The sequence below is a fragment of the Aspergillus uvarum genome (assembly GCF_003184745.1).
Source record: "Aspergillus uvarum CBS 121591 unplaced genomic scaffold BO82scaffold_58, whole genome shotgun sequence".
Lineage (NCBI taxonomy): Eukaryota > Fungi > Ascomycota > Eurotiomycetes > Eurotiales > Aspergillaceae > Aspergillus > Aspergillus uvarum.
Genome location: NW_020291355.1, coordinates 23,591 through 39,808, shown reverse-complemented (window position 1 = coordinate 39,808; position 16,218 = coordinate 23,591). Strand labels below are relative to the sequence as shown.

Genomic DNA, 16,218 nt, shown 5'->3' with positions numbered 1-16,218 from the left:
CCCAGCCAATTCCGCCACAGGGCGCCGCGCGGTGGGTTCGCTCGTATCGGCGGGCGAAAGAAGCAATATGATGGAGATCTTGACGGTGGCTGCCTGAGAGCTGGATCTGAGTGGGCAATTTAGGGTTGCATGACCGGCCAAGTTGACATACTCATAGCCAGCTTGCTGGCTGGGAATATAAGTCTAGCTCCTCTGCTGCTCGCTGCTGCTGCTGCACCCTAACCAATCCAACCAACCCAGCTAGCCCAACCAGTCCAACCACCATGCACATCCCATGGACCTCACTGCTCACCGCAGCAACGCTGCTCACGCCCAGCGTGCAGGGCACCCGCATCAGCCCTAGCCCCAGCCCCAGACCCAAGAACACCACGCAATACAGCATCCAAGAGCTGTGGACCCTGGAAAAGACCTTCTGGGATAACTTCCTCTACCCGGCCAACCTGGTGCAGACCAAGGCCATCAACTCGACCCTCTTCGCACCTGACGTACGCTGCCAAACCTCTTACCCCAACCCATCCCACCCCCCACTGACGCATCCCAGATCCAAGGCCGCGTCGACATAACCCGGGTCTTCAACGGCTCCACGCTCAACACCGAATACCTCTTCGGTCTTTTCAGCGACCCGACGCACCTAAGCCTCGTCGGCGTCCCCATCTCCTACAGCATCACGCAATTCACCGCCGCCCCGAACACGAACCTCGCCTCCGCGACAACAGTCGTAACCTTCAACGCGACCTCCTTCAACAACCTCCTACTGCCAGTAACCATCGACACGTGGATCATGTGGAACTCCGCGGGCCAGATCGAGCAGTACGACGCCACATTCCGGTGGTTCGGGTTTTTGGTCGACACGCTGGTCGGCGCGTTGGCGCAGCAGATCAACGGCACCGCGACGGAAGCCACCGCGTACCTGACGCAGCTGCTGGCGAACCAGATCTGCGAGACGCATGACGCGTACTGCACGGGGGAGAATCAGCAGTACGCCGATACGGACGCGTGCTACGCGTTCCTCACGCAGAGTATCCCGCTCGGCAAAGACTACGAGTTGGGACGGAATACCCTGCTGTGTCGCGAGGTGCACGAGCACATGGTGCAGTACGATCCGGCCGTGCACTGTCCGCACATCGGGCCGACGGGCGGCGCGTACTGCGTCAATGATCAGACGTACAGCCAGAAGGTCCTCCAGAAATATTTCCGGAAGTCGTGGTTGATCCCCGAGGTGGGCGGGGAGGGGCAGGATGTTTGGTTGTAAATATTCACACCTATCTTTAATTCAGGAGGGGACCGGGGATAACTTCAAATAATTCACACTGGGTGATAAGAACTACTGGCACACACTATATACAAAATCCCCCGCCCTCAAAAAGAAATCAGTTGTCAAACCCCAACCCCGCCTCCTTCCGCACCGCCCCATACACCGCCGCAATATCCCCCTTCTCCCCTTTCTCCCTCTTAACCTCCTGCAAATACCCATCCGTCACCTCGACACTGCGCAACCGCATCCCCGCGGCGGCCGCCAGACTCCCCGCATGCCGCAGATCCTTGCGGGCCAGATCCACCGCGAACAGCGGCTCCTCGCGCTTGAAGTAATCCCCGGTGACCATCCGGTCCGCGTACGCCGCGAACGGGCCGGGGAACATCCGATGGATAAACTCCTGGTAGACTCCGGCCCCGAGACCGGATTTCTCGGCCGCCACCAGCCCCTCCGCCAGACTCTCGACGGTATTCAAAATGAAGGTGTTGCCCAGGACTTTGAGGGTGGTGGCCCGCCCCACGTCCGCGCCGGGCATCGGCACCACGGCTTTCGCGACGACACCCTCGAGAAAGGGGGCGATGCGGGCGATGGCCTCCTGCGGACCGGCCGGGACCACCACCAGCTGGCCGGCGTCGGCGGCGGCGGGGGCGCCGAAGACCGGGCACGCGAGGAAGCTGGCCCCCCTTTCGGTGAGGGTGCTGGCGATGCGCCGGGAGGTGTCCGGGTGGACGGTGGAGCAGTCGACCAGGATTTTGGAGGTCAGGTCTAGGTCCGGGGCGGAGGTGAGGGTGGTGATGATGGCGTCGAGGGCTGGGTCGTCGCCCACGCAAATGAAGATGATGGTCGCCGCGGAGACGGCGGCGGGGAGGGCGGTCGCGACGGTCGCCCGGTTGGCGGGCAGCGTGGCGGCGAAGGACTCGGCGCGCGCGGTGGTGCGGTTGTAGAGGGTGATCGGGCTGGTTTGCGGGCCTTTGGTGGCGATGTTGCGGGACATGCCCTGGTGTTTGTTAGCTGTGTTGGTTGTGTTGGTTGGGAGGGAACCGTTTGGGGACGTGATGTGAGGGGAGAGGATTTGTTAAAGAGGTGAGGGGAAGAAGGGCAAAGGGGCAGAGAACTTACGCGGCCAATGTTACCCAGGCCAATCCAGGCGATGCGTTCGTTTGCCATTTTGAACGTAGAGGAAAGGGAGGATGCAGATGCAATGCAGACAGGAATTGTTGTTGATGAGGGGCAAGACGTAGTGGGATGCAGCGGGCGGGCATTTAAGTTGCGGGGAAGATCCGGCAACCGGGCATCCTCGGATGCCAGATTTGAGTACGCCCGTCGATCTACCCGGTTTGCGGATATCCGAGAGATTAAAGTCTTAGCCGACGTCACTCCGATTCTCGCCTTAGTCTCACGTACAGAACATGTCAACGTCAATTCCACGAGGGCACTTGAGAGAAGTTCGGTCTTCGCACGGCAGCACTGCACTGAAGCCGAAGTGCCCGGTGAGATTGAATGGCCAAAGAAGGATGGACGACGACAATGAGCCAACACAAGTTCAGTCAGATTGGATGAGATGACAACAAGCAACTTACCATAGTCCAGCTTGCATACTTGACACCAGCGCTGCATAAATCTAAATCAACCCCCCCTCCTCAACCCAATCATCTCCAAAACCCGCTCATGCGCAACAACCCTCCCATCCTTCCTCAGCAACCTCACCGCAAGCGCCTCCGCCCTTTCGCGCATGTTCTCGCCTGCCTCCTCATCCAGCACCTGCAGCATCGCCTTCTCCACCTGCTCCCCGGTAACCCTACCGCCCGCCCCCTTCCTCCTAACCCCAACCCCAACCCCGATCCCCAAATCCTCCACGCGCTGCGCATATTCATAGTCCGCGAGGTACATCGGGAGCACGATCTGCGGGATCCCCGCTCTGTCACCCAGTCACCCCGTCACCCGTCAGCACACCCCTGCCCTAACAGCCAAGGCAAGCAACGAAGGAAGAACATACCTGACCCCCTCCCCAAACACCCGGGCTTCCCCACGATGCACCACACACCCCACATTCCCACTCGCCAGCATGGCCAGCGTCTCCGCCGGCAGCCGGGCGTAAATCCGCAGACGGTTGCGCGGGGAGACCTTCGCTTTCAGTCTTAGAACCTTCGCATCCATCAGCCCGTCCGAGCAGCAACCAACCTCAAAGCTGGTCGGTTCAGGCTTCATCAGCCACAGCACCTGCACCAGCGGCTTGGCGGCCAGCACCGCGGTGATGGCCGTGGCGAACGCGATCTGCTCGCGCGCCGGGTAGCGGGTGTCGGGGCCGAGGGTGATGAGCACGGTGGGCCGCTGGCGGAGCCAGAGGGCTAGGTCGGGGTGGGTTTTGCCTATCGGGCGGAGGGGAAGGGTGATGGGGCCGCAGTGGATGACTCCAGCAGAAATTGGGGTCGGGATGGGGTCGTAGGTGCGGTGGGTGGGGAGGAGGAGGAGGAGCGGACGCTCGTCGCGGGGCTGGGGGAAGGAGGCCTGGGGGTCGGGGATGAGGCCGGTGAGACCTCTTGCGCGCCGCGCGGTTTGGATTTGTTGGAGGTGCGGGGAGTGGGTGGTTCCTAGATGGAGGAGGAGGCCTAGGGTTAGGTTTTTCAGGGAGAGGAATCTGGGTCCGAGGCTATAGTCCATGAAGATGAGCGTTGCTGGTGGAATCTCTTCTGCTATGCAGATGCGTAGGGAAGGAAACGTACACTGACACCCTGCCCGGCGACGGCGGGAGATACTCGTGCGCCAATCCGGATCCCACCAGCACATGCCTCCACTTCAGAGTCCGGCAGACATCCACCCCGGGGGCTAGGGTCGCGTCGATTACGATCACCAGGGGGAAGATATCCGCCACGATGATCCCGATGTGGTTGTAGAGCGTGACGTACTCAGGCCCCGTCCAGGGGATGCGGGATTGCGGGAGCAGCTGGGTGTATGTTCGGAGGATACCCATAAAACTGCTGTGGGCGTGGAATGCGTTCTGCTGGGAGAAACCGTTCTTGTCGGAGGCCTCGCGCTTGGACGGCCCCGGTAGGCTGTGGAAGGTTGCTTCGTGGTGGGTCGTGCGGTCGTGGTTTAGTTGCTTGATCGAGGGGGCCAGCTCGGCGAAGGAGGCGATGTGCACGCGGATGTTGTGGCTGTGGGCGAGGAACTCGTGCGCGATCGCGAGGGTCTGGTTGGCTTGGTCTGGTTCACTGTTGGTGACGATGAGGATGTTGAAGGGTGGCATTGTTGGAAATCGGTTTGGAGCAGGTATCGTGGGTTTTTGTTGGTGGTTTTGGATGGGAGGATTGGTGGATGTAAGGAAGGAGGCGAGAAGATGAGAGGATGGAGGATAGAAAACCGGCGAAGCTTTATAGCACCATTTGGAACAGGTCGAGGAGGATTGCTTATACATGATCTGTGAAATAGAACGAGTCCTCATTCACTGAATTCACGATATCCTTCCTCTGGTGAATTGGCGCCTAACAGATATCAACAGAATGCTTCGGCTGATTGATAATGCACAACATGTTGGCACGTTTGCAGAACTGATATACTCGATTTCAGGGGCTGAGAGATCGTAAGTGTAACGATTATCATTAAGTCTATCTATGCTTTTGTCTAGGTATCAACAAATGTCAAAAATATCTAGTTATGCCGTAGCCTCGAGGGCCGAATAACGCAACGCCTGCTATGCAAGTAGTGTAAATGCAGGAGAGCACCTGCCGTTTTCTTCGTTGTAATGAGCTCTGTTGCTCTGGGGGTTGATGGGTGGATTGTGAAGACCGCCAGCCAAGAGATAGCCGTAGATGGCTCTATATAACGGCAGCAATATCGGCCCTCCAATTCCAGAGTCGATCCTGTCGAGAAGCCATCCCCTGGTGTGGATTGGTGCTGTTTCGGCTCGCGGGACTCAGTTCAGACAGCCAAGAGACATCACAAAAAGATCATCTCGCTTCGTCCTCAATTCTTCCCCGGCCGCCCACTGATCGAGTTACAAGTATTGACCCGATCGATATCGTACGGATTCTCCTCATACGTGACCGTGCGCGCCAACGAACGCGTCGACTTGCGTGAAGTCCGCGACGCCCGCGATGCCCGCCGCTCGATGGCCGCCCGCGATGGGATCGTTGACAATCGATCACTATCGCTGTCGCTGTCGCTGTCGACCGCCACACTATCCTCCGCGCCAACCACAGCAGCCACCGGACTGCCTTTCTCCACATCCAGCGTCTCCTTCTCCTGGAGACCAACAGCGGCCTGCTTCTGCTGTTGCTGCTGTTGCGCCGCGGCTAACTTCTGCATGAACGCTTCCGCCTGTGCCGCGTACGGACAATGCTTGCGGATGCGCGCGCCATACAGATAGAAGACGATCGGGAACGGAATGCACGCAAGCGCCAGGAAGGCCGGGATGGAGGAGGCCCAGTGGATACCCAGATTCTCGTACATGTAGGTGGTGAAGAGCGGGAAGGCGAAGCCGAAGAGCGAGCGGAGGGCGGAGTTGGCGGCCAGCACCGAGGCAGCGAAGATGGTGTAGGCGTCGATCAGGTAGTTGAAGACACTCAAAAACACCAGCACCAGGCCGAAGCCGAAGGGAGCGCCCGCCGCGACCGAGGCCATCCAGTGGATGGAGGGGTAGTTGGTCCAGGCGAACCAGAACAGGCCCACCGGCAGGGCGATACCGCCGATGATGCTGGGCGGGAGCCGCACCTCAGGCGCCAGCCGCGTCCCCGCGGGGGCCTCGCGGCAGCGCCGCGCGTACTTCATGTTGTCCGGGAAGGTGTAGGCGACCCCGAGCACCATACCGACGAGGATTCCGAGAAAAGCAAGGCCGCCGATCCCCTCACTCCAGCCGCGCGACTCCTGAAAGACAATCGGGTAGGCGGCGAAGAGCATGTACAGCGTCCCGTAGATAATGGCCATGTAGATGCAGAACAGGAGGACAATCGGTTCCTTGAAGAGGAGGATCCACGGCCGCGACAGCGCCGTCTTCAGCGTCTGCGACAGCGACACCGGCCCGCGCTCGATGTCCAGCTTGCTGCGGTATACCTGCCCGGTCAGCTCCGACAGCTTGGCCGCCCGCTGGCGCAAAAGCACCGGCGCATAGGTCTCCGGCAGCAGGAAGACGAGCGACAGCCACACCACTCCCGAGAAGATGGCCATAAAGCCCTCAACCCAGCGCCAGCCGGCCCCGGCGCCCAGGAACCCGCCGATCACAGGCCCGATCGTCGGGCCGCACAGCGGTGCCGCTGCGAACAAGCTGATGGCGATGCCACGTTTCGAGGCCGGAAACATGTCCGCAATCGTGCCGCCGGAATTGCCGAAGGGGGAGGAACCGAAGAAGCCCGCGAAGAACCGCAGGACAACGAGCGTCTGAATGTTCTGGGCGCCCGCCGCACCGGCGTTGAAGGCGGTCAGGATGGCGAAGGTGATGGTGAAGACGTTGCGGCGGCCGAAGACCTCGCTCATGGGCGCCCACAGCAAGGGCCCAAAGGCGAATCCCAGCACAAACAGGGAGATTCCTAGGATGGCGATTTCTTCCTCACACTGAAACTCCTGCACCACTTGACCCATCCCACCCGAGTACACCGAGGAGACAAGGGCCACCGTTAGCGTGACGAAGGAGACTTGCACCGTGTACAGCCATTTGGTCATGTCCTTGAAGTTCATCGGATTGCGGGGATCATTGGGGATCCACGTCACCGCGTAGGGCGACTCCTCCGTGCCGGCGCCGTCATAGGGGTAATCGACGATCTCTGGCGTGACCACCTTCTGGTCGAAGACGAGCTGCCAGTACGGGATTTTCGAGCTCGTGCCCATCGTGGCTAAATCGGAGGGCGGCGAGAGCAGCGGAAAAGAGGTTTAGCTCGAGGTTCGTCTCTAAGGATGTATCAGATCGTTAAAGTTCACCAGCATCCTTCCACCTCGTCAGCCTGAGTGATGTCGAAGCAACAAGAGGACTCAAAGCATAAGTAAAACAAGAAAATCCAGTTGAAATGAATAATGCAGCAGATATTTGAGGGTGGAACCTGACACAATCGATTTCAAATTCATGCAGCTTCGGCACCGCTTATCCGGTTAGCAGACAGGCACCGGCCAATCAGCGCCGAGGGGGCTGAAAACGTGCCGAGGTAAAATCTCTGCATACGGACTAGTGCGTGTCGCTTATCATTTTGCCGGTCGGCTTTCTTGCCTCATTTGCTGCTACTCGGTACTGTACAGTACATGCAGTAGCATGCATGACGCAGGCAGTTCGTATTGATAAGTACTGCATATCGATGCACTGAGACTATGCGCTACAACTCAGAATCCCGACCACTCTATCCACCAGAGCTCGGTGGTCATGAATCATACTGTCCGCGTGAAGATCACGGCTTTCGGATAGTTCTTCTGCTCCTCCTGCGACTTCTCCACGGTCATCAGAAGACAAGTGGTCCGAATATGTAGTTCTAGGCCGGTCAGCAAATACATCAAGTGGACTGCTCGGAAGGAAAGTGACCTACCCTCAATGTCCAGCTCATATGTAATCCCCTGCTCCTCGTCGCGGTGGACCAGCAACGGCATCTGCTGGTCGAGATATCGCCTTCCCCGAACCCGTGCTCTAATTCCGACGTTGCGGCTTGGATCAACCCAGAGCATACTCGCATCGTCACGATCTTTTACAGAAGCCCTGTTGGGTGGATCATTGCCATGGGCACGGGTCTGATCCCGGTCCCGATCCCATCCTTCCCGTTCCTTGAGCCAATTCCGGAACACTCGAATCACCCCATCCTCGACCGTGTGGGCGCTCAGCAAGAGATCGCTTCCCGGCATCACTTTCACCACATTGATCACCACGCACAACTGGGAGAAGTCCTCAACTTCTTCCAGGTTGATGAGACGCGTCACCGTCCTGTTGTCCGGGTCGTGATCCAGTTCCTCGTCTATCAACGGCGTCAGTTCGTCATGCCTGCATAACCTTCTTCTAGAACCAGAATGGAGATCTACCTACCAGTGCCATAAGAGCCCCATCGCGTTCCTGGAGATGTACCATCCTCCGGTGTTCGCTCCGGGCGAAACCGCGAATACACCGAACCGAGTCGGCCGAGCCGCTCTGCGGTGTCTACATTCTCGTACAACGAGCCCTTCCCATCGAACTGGCTGCTCAGTTCGTCCGTGCCGATGTACGTACAGAAGACATGGGGTTCGATGAGTTTTGAGCTCGGGTGGAAGCATTCGAGGATAAGTTTGTATTCCGGCAGGGAGGCGGCGATGCGGAGCCGGTAGTGCAGGATGCGGAGGATCAAGGCATGGAAATGGTGGCAGACTGATGTCCAGGGGAGAAGAGAGTGGGTTGAGAAGCTGGAGAGAATTTGCACGAGGACCTGGATCCGTCGGTGAATGGAGGGAGGGTGATTAGCGAGGTAAAGTGGGGTGGGGAGGGGAGGATGATAAGAGGTCAAGGCTTCAAGCGTACTTCGTTAGGCAGAGAGAAGAGGTTTGTCTTGGTGGTGTCGTTGTCACTGGCCATACTAATAGCATTCTCCTTGCTGCTGTGCGGTGCGTACATGCGTATGCCTGTGTATGTGCCCTGCATGAAACTCACTGGCTGTCTGTGATAACTGGACCCACGAGTTAGCTGGATGATAACAGACCAGACCAGACCATGTGATGCTGACTGACCAGTTGACGTGAATGACGTCAGCTGGTCGGCCCGACGTATGAACTCCCACTCAAGTCGGCTAACCGCGGGGAAGCTGACCCCGAAAAGGGTTCAACCATTGTACATACCCCCATTCTTTGCATTTTATACCCCTGGTAACTCGATCAATACTGCCGGAGAAATTTCGCAAAGTCTATCACTCATCGGCATTGTCAACGACAAGGTGCCTGGCGTTACATGGCAGCGTCAGGGTCCATCGCTTAAATACCCGAGTGGCTTTTAATCTACCCCGTGGTGGGCATAATTTCCGGAGCCCCGCGACGGCCGGCCCCGCCAGCCAGCCCAGGTTTTTCTTCTCTCGCTCGCTTCGGCCTTCTGTGCTGTTTTTCCTCTTCTTTCTCCTTTTTGCCTCTCTTCTGATTCTCACACTCTCGGTTCTCTGCTTTCTTGTATTCTATTCAGCGCAAATCTTTCGCGACAATGGTTGAAAAAGTGCTCGACGACATCTCCCACCGCAGATACAACCCTCTGCGCGGCTCTTCTATCCTGGTCTCCCCTCACCGGACCAAGCGTCCCTGGCAGTAAGTATTGAGCTTGCGTGATTCCAGGTGTTGGGTTTCTGAGGGAGCCCCCTTTCTCTGGGCTCTTGAGAAACGCACGAAAGATCAAGCAACTAATATCAACTCGCTTTCCAGAGGTCAGCAGGAGAGTCCGTCTAAGACCACGTTGCCCTCGTATGATCCTGCTTGCTATCTCTGCCCGGGCAACAAGCGCGCTCAGGGTGATTCCAACCCCAAGTATGACAAGACGTTTGTCTTCGTGAACGACTACAGCGCAGTCAAGGAGGAGCAGGCTCCGTATACTCCAGAAAGCACCGAAGGTATAATCTGACACACACTGTTCACATAGTGGACGAACCCCTCACTCACAAGCTTTCTGCCCACAGAAGCCGAGTCGTTCTTCCTCAAGGCCGAGCCGGTCACGGGCAAATGCTACGTACTCACCTTCTCGGCGGCGCACAACCTCACGCTAGCGGATCTGTCGCCCGCCGAGATCGTGCCCGTCATTGACGCCTGGACCCAGCTGTACACGGCGCACCTGTCGCCCAAGTCCCCGCTGGCGGCGATCGCGCCGGCGACCACGCTACCGCCCGACGCGCCGACGGCCAGCGCGACGGCGCCCAAGGAGCAGTACCGCTACATGCAGATCTTCGAGAACAAGGGGGCCGCGATGGGGTGCTCAAACCCGCACCCGCACGGCCAGGTGTGGACGACCAGCTCGCTGCCCGAGGAACCCGCCATGGAGCTGGAGCAGCTGCAGAAGTACCGCCGCGAGCACGGCGGCAAGCACATGCTGGAGGACTACGCCGCGCTGGAGAGCCGCAAGCAGGAGCGCGTGGTCTTCGAGAACGCAAGCTTCCTCGTCGTGTGCCCCTGGTGGGCCGTCTGGCCCTTCGAGACTATGGTCGTCAGCAAGACGCACAAGCGCGCCCTCGTCGACCTGGCCGACGCCGAGAAGGCCCACCTGGCCGAGGCCATCGCCGAGGTCACCCGCCGCTACGACAACCTGTTCGAGACGCACTTCCCCTACAGCATGGGTATCCACCAGGCGCCGCTGGAGGGCACCGAGGAGGAGGTTGAGGCCTCGTACCTCCACCTGCACTTCTACCCTCCGCTGCTGCGCAGTGCGACCGTCCGCAAGTTCTTGGTGGGGTAAGTGATGATTCTCGCTATCTGTATGCAGACTGTAAACTGACAAGGCTTTAGATACGAGATGCTGGGCGAGCCTCAGCGGGACATTACCCCGGAGCAGGCGGCTGCCAGACTCCGTGGCTGTGGAGGAGAACTGTACCGTAAGAAGATGGATGTCTAGGTTGTAGATAGGGGTTTAGTGATAGTGCACATACCTTTCTGATAAATAGCTGTATATTCTACCTAGTCCAACCTCGAGCTTCTCCCTTTGTCTTTTTTATTTTTTTCATGCAAAAAAAAAAAAAGTAAAAATCTCTCTCACGACAAATCGTGTTCTAAAGCAAACCCACGGATCTATTGTTCCAAGATTGTGTGGAGGAGCGAGATCGGTCGATCCGACGATACAGATATATATAAGTGGATCCGCCAGATACGGCAGACCCTGCTTGCTGCCATGCACGACACGAGAACCTCCACTCCCACCACATAGACAATCCTCTCGACTTGAACTCATTATCATTGGTGTTATAAACTAACATTAGTGAACATGCGCCCGTATCCATTACTCCTCCTCCTCCTCACCCCGCCCCAGCCTGCGCCCATTCCCACATACAGTAATACCGCTTGAACGAACCCCACTGAACCGAACAAGATAAACCCTTCCCTCCCAGGAAACCTCTCTCACCCCCACTCCCTTTTTTCCTTTCGGGTAAACTAGTTACTCAAATACCACGACCGCTCCCAGAACATCCAGGTCAACGTGGACGAGGCGACGAGCAGCGGGCTGACGAAGCGGCCGCGCAGCCGGGCGCTCCCCTTCACCAGCTCGCCGACGAAGTGCACCAGCGCGATGCCGAACGTCCACAGGGCCAGGTCGTACACGGCCGGGTTGTTGATGTTGTAGGCGGCGTAGAAGCGGATGACGGCGGAGAGGAAGGTCCAGGTGCCAAAGGTGCGCGAGGAGAGCGGGTTGGTGAAGACGTAGCCCTCCGGGGTGCGGCCGTTGTAGAGCTCGGCTGCGTAGGCTTCGGAGCGGTAGGCTTGTAGGCTGTTTGCGGCGGAGACGACGGAGACCTGTTTTTTTGGGGAGGGAGGGGGGGAGGTTAGTTTTTGGGAGGGGAAGTGCGGTGGTTTTGTTGTGTGATGAGGATGAGGATGAGGATTGGGAATGGGAATGGGAATGAGCGGTGTAGACGGAATGACGGACCAGGACGAGCCATTGAGGGAGGAAGCCCTCGAAGGGGGGGAGGGAGATCATTGTTGATGTTGGAGGGGTTTGTGAGCTGGTTCAATGAGCTCAGGTAAGTCGGGGGGGTATAATGGTGCGTGGTTATTGAACCGAGGTGACGCCGAGCAGAGAGCTGATCGATAAAAAGATGAAGCTCCTCGGTAGCTCCCCGGGGATGCAGCGTAGTGTTTGTTGAAGTTGCCGGCTTGGCAAACCCCAACAATTCCGTCTCAGCTCAGCTCAGCTCCGGTTTTTCCTTCTCCGCGTCAATCCTCCGCGTCTTTTCCCACTCCCCCCCCCCCTCTTTTGAGCATTCACAACCCCTCCGCATTTGGATTGTTTCAGGGTTACTGCCACACTGAGGCAATCGCAATCATGGAGTTCATCACCAAGCATCTCGATTGCCTGTCCAACTGGCACCTTCATCTGCAGCCTGGATGGCAGACTGTCGGCGCCTCCCTGCTTCTGGGTGCTGGGAGCTTGTTCGTTGTCTCCCGCGCCTTGCTCTTCATTCGGGTCCTGTTGAGCTTGTTCGTACTCCCTGGCAAGCCGGTATGTCGATTCCTGGGACCATAAGTGTGGCATGGCGATGATCGCAGCGAAAGGAAACTGATAATTTGGTGGTGCAGCTCCGCTCCTTCGGCCCCAAGGGTAGCTGGGCCGTGGTGACCGGGGCCTCGGACGGACTGGGCAAGGAATTCGCCCTGCAGCTGGCTCGCGCCGACTTCAACCTCGTCCTCGTGTCCCGGACCGCCTCCAAGCTCGATGCCCTCCGCGCCGAACTCCAGTCGAAGTACCCCGCCGTGCAGACCCGGACCCTGGCGATGGACTTTGCCCGCAACCAGGACAGCGACTACGACCAGCTCAAGGAGCTGGTGGCGGAGCTGGATGTGGCGGTGCTGGTCAACAACGTCGGCAAGAGCCACAACATCCCGACGCCGTTCGCGCTGACCCCGGAGGACGAGCTGGCTGACATCGTGACCATCAACTGCATGGGGACCCTGCGGGCGACCCAGCTGGTCGTGCCCGGCATGATCCAGCGCAAGCGCGGGCTGGTCCTGACCATGGGCTCCTTCGGCGGCCTGCTCCCGACCCCGCTTCTGGCCACCTACTCCGGCAGCAAGGCCTTCCTGCAGCAGTGGTCGACCTCGCTGGGCGCCGAGCTCGAGCCCCACGGCATCACGGTCGAGCTGGTCCAGGCCTACTTGATCACCTCCGCCATGTCGAAGATCCGCCGCACCAGCGCCACGATCCCCGACCCGCGCGCGTTCGTCAAGTCCGTCCTCGCCAAGATCGGGCGCAACGGCGGCTCCCCCAGCTACGCCTACAGCTCCTCGCCCTACTGGAGCCACGGCCTGATGGCCTACTTCCTGACCTGCATCACCGGCACCATGGGCAAGTTCGTGGTGGGCCAGAACAAGGGCATGCACGAGGCGATCCGCAAGCGCGCGCTGCGCAAGGCCGAGCGGGAGAAGGGGAAGAAGAGCACCTGAGCGGGCCGCGGATCCTTTCTATTCTTAGAGCTAATCCGCACGACCATGTGGGAATGACTCAGGGAGGGAGGCGAGAGGGGAAAGGACTTATGGCTGGGGGATAATTTCTACGCGGGGGATGAGCAGGGGGTGGGTGTGGAGTTCGGCGTGAATTCCGCAACGGTGATGAAGAGGGGGGGACCGCGCCGGAAGAGCGAAGGTAGCGGACTCGGTGTGAGAATCTGTCATTCGGCAAGCCGAGCCGGATGGATCTGGCGACGTCGGTCGGTCTCGGGTTGCCGAAGGGCTTCGGGGAAGGGGGGGGTTTGTTTAGTACTTTTTTTTTTTTTTTAACCTTATCTTTCGGCTTTTTCCAAGCAGGGGACGGGAACCGGCTGGCGCTCGCCATCGATCCCCTACACGTGGTGATATTGGGCCAATCAGGGTGAACAAGGGGGGATGCTCAACAGTCCCAGATCGACAGATAGGGAATCTGATCTCTTACTCCAGCTCTCCTGAACGTTCGCAGATAGCATTCCCCTAAACAGTTGAGCAAGTGGCGACGCCTCGCCGTCGTTGTCGGAGCCCTTTCCCTTAGCTTCCGCTGTCAATCCCACCGCATCGCCGTTCGGGGATGTATGCACGTCAGAGTGCGTGGACCGTGGAATGGGCTCCTCAAAATTGGGACGAACCCTGAGCAGGATGTCTGGCATGCACACAAGAGGGCAAGTCCATTGTGGACCTGACAGGGATATTCCCTGCAGGAAGCGGTCTGAGCCTGCAATGAAGAGGCTATTGCACTGGTGCCCGAGGTATATACTACGCAGATTGTAGTTGTCGTAATCGTTGCTGCAAGACATTCTTATGCTTCTTTGCGCTTCTACATGTCGTCGTTCCTGACGCCACTTCTTTTGGTGGTGATGCGTGGGTTGGTTACCAGGTCTGAAACCTTGGTTTTGAGTATGACGCTGAAACTTTGACGTTGTGTTTTGGATTCTCACCTCTCACCGCTTATACTGGACTGGACTGTTGGCATCCACTGGAACTAAGGTATAGTCTGAGGGTAAGGGTGAGGGTGAGGGTGAGGGTATGATCTCATCAGCCGCAGCCGTAGGGCATTACACAGATCTCCTCCAGTGAGTCTAGACCAGGGAGGGCTAGTGGCTACCTAACTACTATCATCATCGTGATCTTGGTGTTGGTGGTCGGGATTGCTTCCCTTTTTGATGGGCTTTCCCTGGCCAGTTTCAAGTTTCAGGATGTATGATGTTGGTGTTGATGCTTTCATTGCGATGACTGCAGATATCCTGGGTAAGAGCCACTGGGACGGAATGTCTTTTGTTGCATACTCCGTAGTGTACAAGGTGAACGGGTGTCAGTTGACGGAGTACAATGCCCTCATACAATCTGGCCTCTTACGTGTTCACTGGTCAATTGGATCCTCGCTATAGACCAGAGCCTGCAGTGCTAGTCTGCCCGCCCCCGGTCCGGTCTGCTTCGCTTACAGTGAGGTTCGCGTTTGAGGTGGTTGTTTGGTTTGACCCGAACACAGCTAAAATGAAACAAACAAAAATAAATCAAACTTTCTCTCTCTTTTTTTTTTTTTTTTTTTTTTTTTTTCTTTTTGGTTCTGGAATAATTGAGTTTGAGTTTGGGTTGGGATTGGGAATGGGTCAGGAACCAGGACTGAATTTTTCTTCTTCGCCGCCTGCTGCCTGCTTGGTGGTTCCTGGATGCCTAAGGCTTGATTTCCTTTTACCCGTACATGCACGCTGTTTTGAGGTAGTGGTTGAATAGGATTATTGTGTTGCTACCGAGTATAGTTGCCGGGAGTGTGTTTTTCCAGACACCCAGATCGCAGGTGTTCTGTTTGCAAACAACTGCGAGCATGTTATCTTGGACTATCATTCCTAAGGACTATTGTTTGTTGTTCTGATCTCGGGTGAAACATCAGGCTGGCTAAACCGCATTCGGGACGGGTGAGGATTAGTCTACGTCGACTCGAAGTGGAGACATTCCTTGGTGAGGTCGGCTCCACTCTGCTTTCGGCAGTGGGCTGTTGAGTCCTTGGTCTAGAGAACAGCAGGTGGTGCTGTTGCCGGTTGGGTGGTTTGATTTCTTCACCCGGACTGGGTGATCTTTTTGATGGTGTGAGGCTTTGCTGTGGTTGTGTGATGGATTCAGATGTTCTAGTCTGCTCTACATTCTTGCGGCTGTATACACTCTTCGAGTCGAAAGAGAAATGGCATACTGGATGCAGTTCACACTGGAGTGATGAATCGGCCATATCGGCCGAATCACCACGTAGCGCAAGAGAATTTTCATCGTGCACGGGTAAAGCCGAGATAGATGACGGGCATCCGTTGCGCCTGCCAGTGTTGGGCGTTCTCGCCCCGTCCGGCATGCCGATAACAACTCATCGAGAGATCAATTGTCTGACCAGCGAGAAAGTTTTCACCGGGCCGCCGAAACCAGTTTGAGCCAAGTGCAGATCGGCCAACTTCCGTCGAGTGGTTGCGCGCTCCACCCGCCACCGGTGAGCTTCAAACGGGAAGGATCCAGATTCTGCCTTGGCTAGCGGCCCCTCGCCTAGCCTCGTCTAGTGGGCTAGTCTGCTTTAGCTGGGTTTAGCCTGCTGGGTTCGGCACACCGAGACAACTTTCTGGGTTTTGGCGGTGCAATGCCGATTCCGAGCGATTTTGTAGGACTTGGCTGGGTGTATCGGGTGGCCGAGAGGAGGGGTTCGGGTTGGTGCTGACGCTGCATTTGGTTTGCTGGTGAGGGGGTGGTGCATGGTGATATCGCTAGAAGGTTAGAGTATTTGTTTCATAGTATGGTATACTTAACACATTGCAAGATCAATTCTTTGTTTTGTCGCATGGTGTTTCTTGTGTATATCAGCCCAGACGGCGAGACCGAGAGCGATGACG

General features: G+C 57.4%; 8 protein-coding genes across 8 annotated transcripts; 3 read left to right on the top strand and 5 right to left on the bottom strand.

Moving 5' to 3' along the window:
• Positions 1-229: 229 nt before the first annotated feature.
• On the top strand, positions 230-1,325 carry BO82DRAFT_317763 (uncharacterized protein). Its single transcript, XM_025632623.1, has 2 exons — positions 230-485; positions 542-1,325. The coding sequence occupies exons 1-2, from the start codon at positions 264-266 to the stop codon at positions 1,250-1,252; spliced, it is 933 nt and encodes a 310-aa protein (XP_025488412.1). The 5' UTR covers positions 230-263; the 3' UTR covers positions 1,253-1,325.
• A 45-nt stretch (positions 1,326-1,370) lies between these two features.
• Positions 1,371-4,648, bottom strand: BO82DRAFT_385997 (uncharacterized protein; the record flags this gene model as incomplete). Its single annotated transcript, XM_025638221.1, has 5 exons — positions 4,035-4,648; positions 3,252-3,940; positions 2,918-3,173; positions 2,375-2,551; positions 1,371-2,252 (listed from the first exon to the last, which is right to left on the bottom strand). Exons 1-5 carry the CDS (start codon positions 4,500-4,502, stop codon positions 1,371-1,373), a joined length of 2,472 nt encoding a protein of 823 aa, XP_025488411.1. The 5' UTR covers positions 4,503-4,648.
• Positions 4,649-5,218: 570 nt separating this feature from the next.
• On the bottom strand, positions 5,219-7,075 carry BO82DRAFT_377359 (MFS transporter; the record flags this gene model as incomplete). The annotated part of the gene is made up of 2 exons (XM_025637575.1): positions 5,219-5,473; positions 5,510-7,075. 2 exons carry the CDS (start codon positions 7,073-7,075, stop codon positions 5,219-5,221), a joined length of 1,821 nt encoding a protein of 606 aa, XP_025488410.1.
• Positions 7,076-7,603: 528 nt separating this feature from the next.
• Positions 7,604-8,765, bottom strand: BO82DRAFT_405403 (F-box protein; the record flags this gene model as incomplete). The annotated part of the gene is made up of 4 exons (XM_025639486.1): positions 7,604-7,704; positions 7,759-8,178; positions 8,247-8,619; positions 8,712-8,765. The coding sequence occupies 4 exons, from the start codon at positions 8,763-8,765 to the stop codon at positions 7,604-7,606; spliced, it is 948 nt and encodes a 315-aa protein (XP_025488409.1).
• A 502-nt stretch (positions 8,766-9,267) lies between these two features.
• BO82DRAFT_357463 (UDP-glucose:hexose-1-phosphate uridylyltransferase) lies at positions 9,268-10,854 on the top strand. Its single transcript, XM_025636026.1, has 4 exons — positions 9,268-9,478; positions 9,593-9,777; positions 9,844-10,609; positions 10,664-10,854. The coding sequence occupies exons 1-4, from the start codon at positions 9,378-9,380 to the stop codon at positions 10,767-10,769; spliced, it is 1,158 nt and encodes a 385-aa protein (XP_025488408.1). The 5' UTR covers positions 9,268-9,377; the 3' UTR covers positions 10,770-10,854.
• Positions 10,855-11,140: 286 nt separating this feature from the next.
• Positions 11,141-11,941, bottom strand: BO82DRAFT_394760 (Erg28 family protein). Its single transcript, XM_025638754.1, has 2 exons — positions 11,796-11,941; positions 11,141-11,662 (listed from the first exon to the last, which is right to left on the bottom strand). Exons 1-2 carry the CDS (start codon positions 11,844-11,846, stop codon positions 11,303-11,305), a joined length of 411 nt encoding a protein of 136 aa, XP_025488407.1. The 5' UTR covers positions 11,847-11,941; the 3' UTR covers positions 11,141-11,302.
• Positions 11,942-12,109: 168 nt separating this feature from the next.
• On the top strand, positions 12,110-13,613 carry BO82DRAFT_317746 (ketoreductase). The gene is made up of 2 exons (XM_025632622.1): positions 12,110-12,368; positions 12,446-13,613. The coding sequence occupies exons 1-2, from the start codon at positions 12,192-12,194 to the stop codon at positions 13,307-13,309; spliced, it is 1,041 nt and encodes a 346-aa protein (XP_025488406.1). The 5' UTR covers positions 12,110-12,191; the 3' UTR covers positions 13,310-13,613.
• A 1,519-nt stretch (positions 13,614-15,132) lies between these two features.
• BO82DRAFT_158800 (uncharacterized protein) lies at positions 15,133-15,798 on the bottom strand. Its single transcript, XM_025630234.1, has one exon. It carries the CDS (start codon positions 15,690-15,692, stop codon positions 15,180-15,182), a length of 513 nt encoding a protein of 170 aa, XP_025488405.1. The 5' UTR covers positions 15,693-15,798; the 3' UTR covers positions 15,133-15,179.
• Between the last annotated feature and the right edge of the window lie 420 nt (positions 15,799-16,218).

Bases quoted from the DNA above. Each gene is read 5' to 3' on its own strand.
- BO82DRAFT_317763 (XM_025632623.1), top strand. From the start codon at position 264: ATGCACATCCCATGGACCTCACTGCTCACCGCAGCAACGCTGCTCACG. The intron at 486-541 runs GTACGCTGCCAA...GACGCATCCCAG, and splicing joins CGACCCTCTTCGCACCTGAC to ATCCAAGGCCGCGTCGACAT.
- BO82DRAFT_357463 (XM_025636026.1), top strand. From the start codon at position 9,378: ATGGTTGAAAAAGTGCTCGACGACATCTCCCACCGCAGATACAACCCT. The intron at 9,479-9,592 runs GTAAGTATTGAG...CTCGCTTTCCAG, and splicing joins CGGACCAAGCGTCCCTGGCA to AGGTCAGCAGGAGAGTCCGT. The intron at 9,778-9,843 runs GTATAATCTGAC...TTCTGCCCACAG, and splicing joins TACTCCAGAAAGCACCGAAG to AAGCCGAGTCGTTCTTCCTC.
- BO82DRAFT_394760 (XM_025638754.1), bottom strand. From the start codon at position 11,846: ATGATCTCCCTCCCCCCCTTCGAGGGCTTCCTCCCTCAATGGCTCGTC. The intron at 11,663-11,795 runs GTCCGTCATTCC...CCAAAAAAACAG, and splicing joins TCCCTCAATGGCTCGTCCTG to GTCTCCGTCGTCTCCGCCGC.
- BO82DRAFT_317746 (XM_025632622.1), top strand. From the start codon at position 12,192: ATGGAGTTCATCACCAAGCATCTCGATTGCCTGTCCAACTGGCACCTT. The intron at 12,369-12,445 runs GTATGTCGATTC...TTGGTGGTGCAG, and splicing joins TCGTACTCCCTGGCAAGCCG to CTCCGCTCCTTCGGCCCCAA.
- BO82DRAFT_158800 (XM_025630234.1), bottom strand. From the start codon at position 15,692: ATGCCGGACGGGGCGAGAACGCCCAACACTGGCAGGCGCAACGGATGC.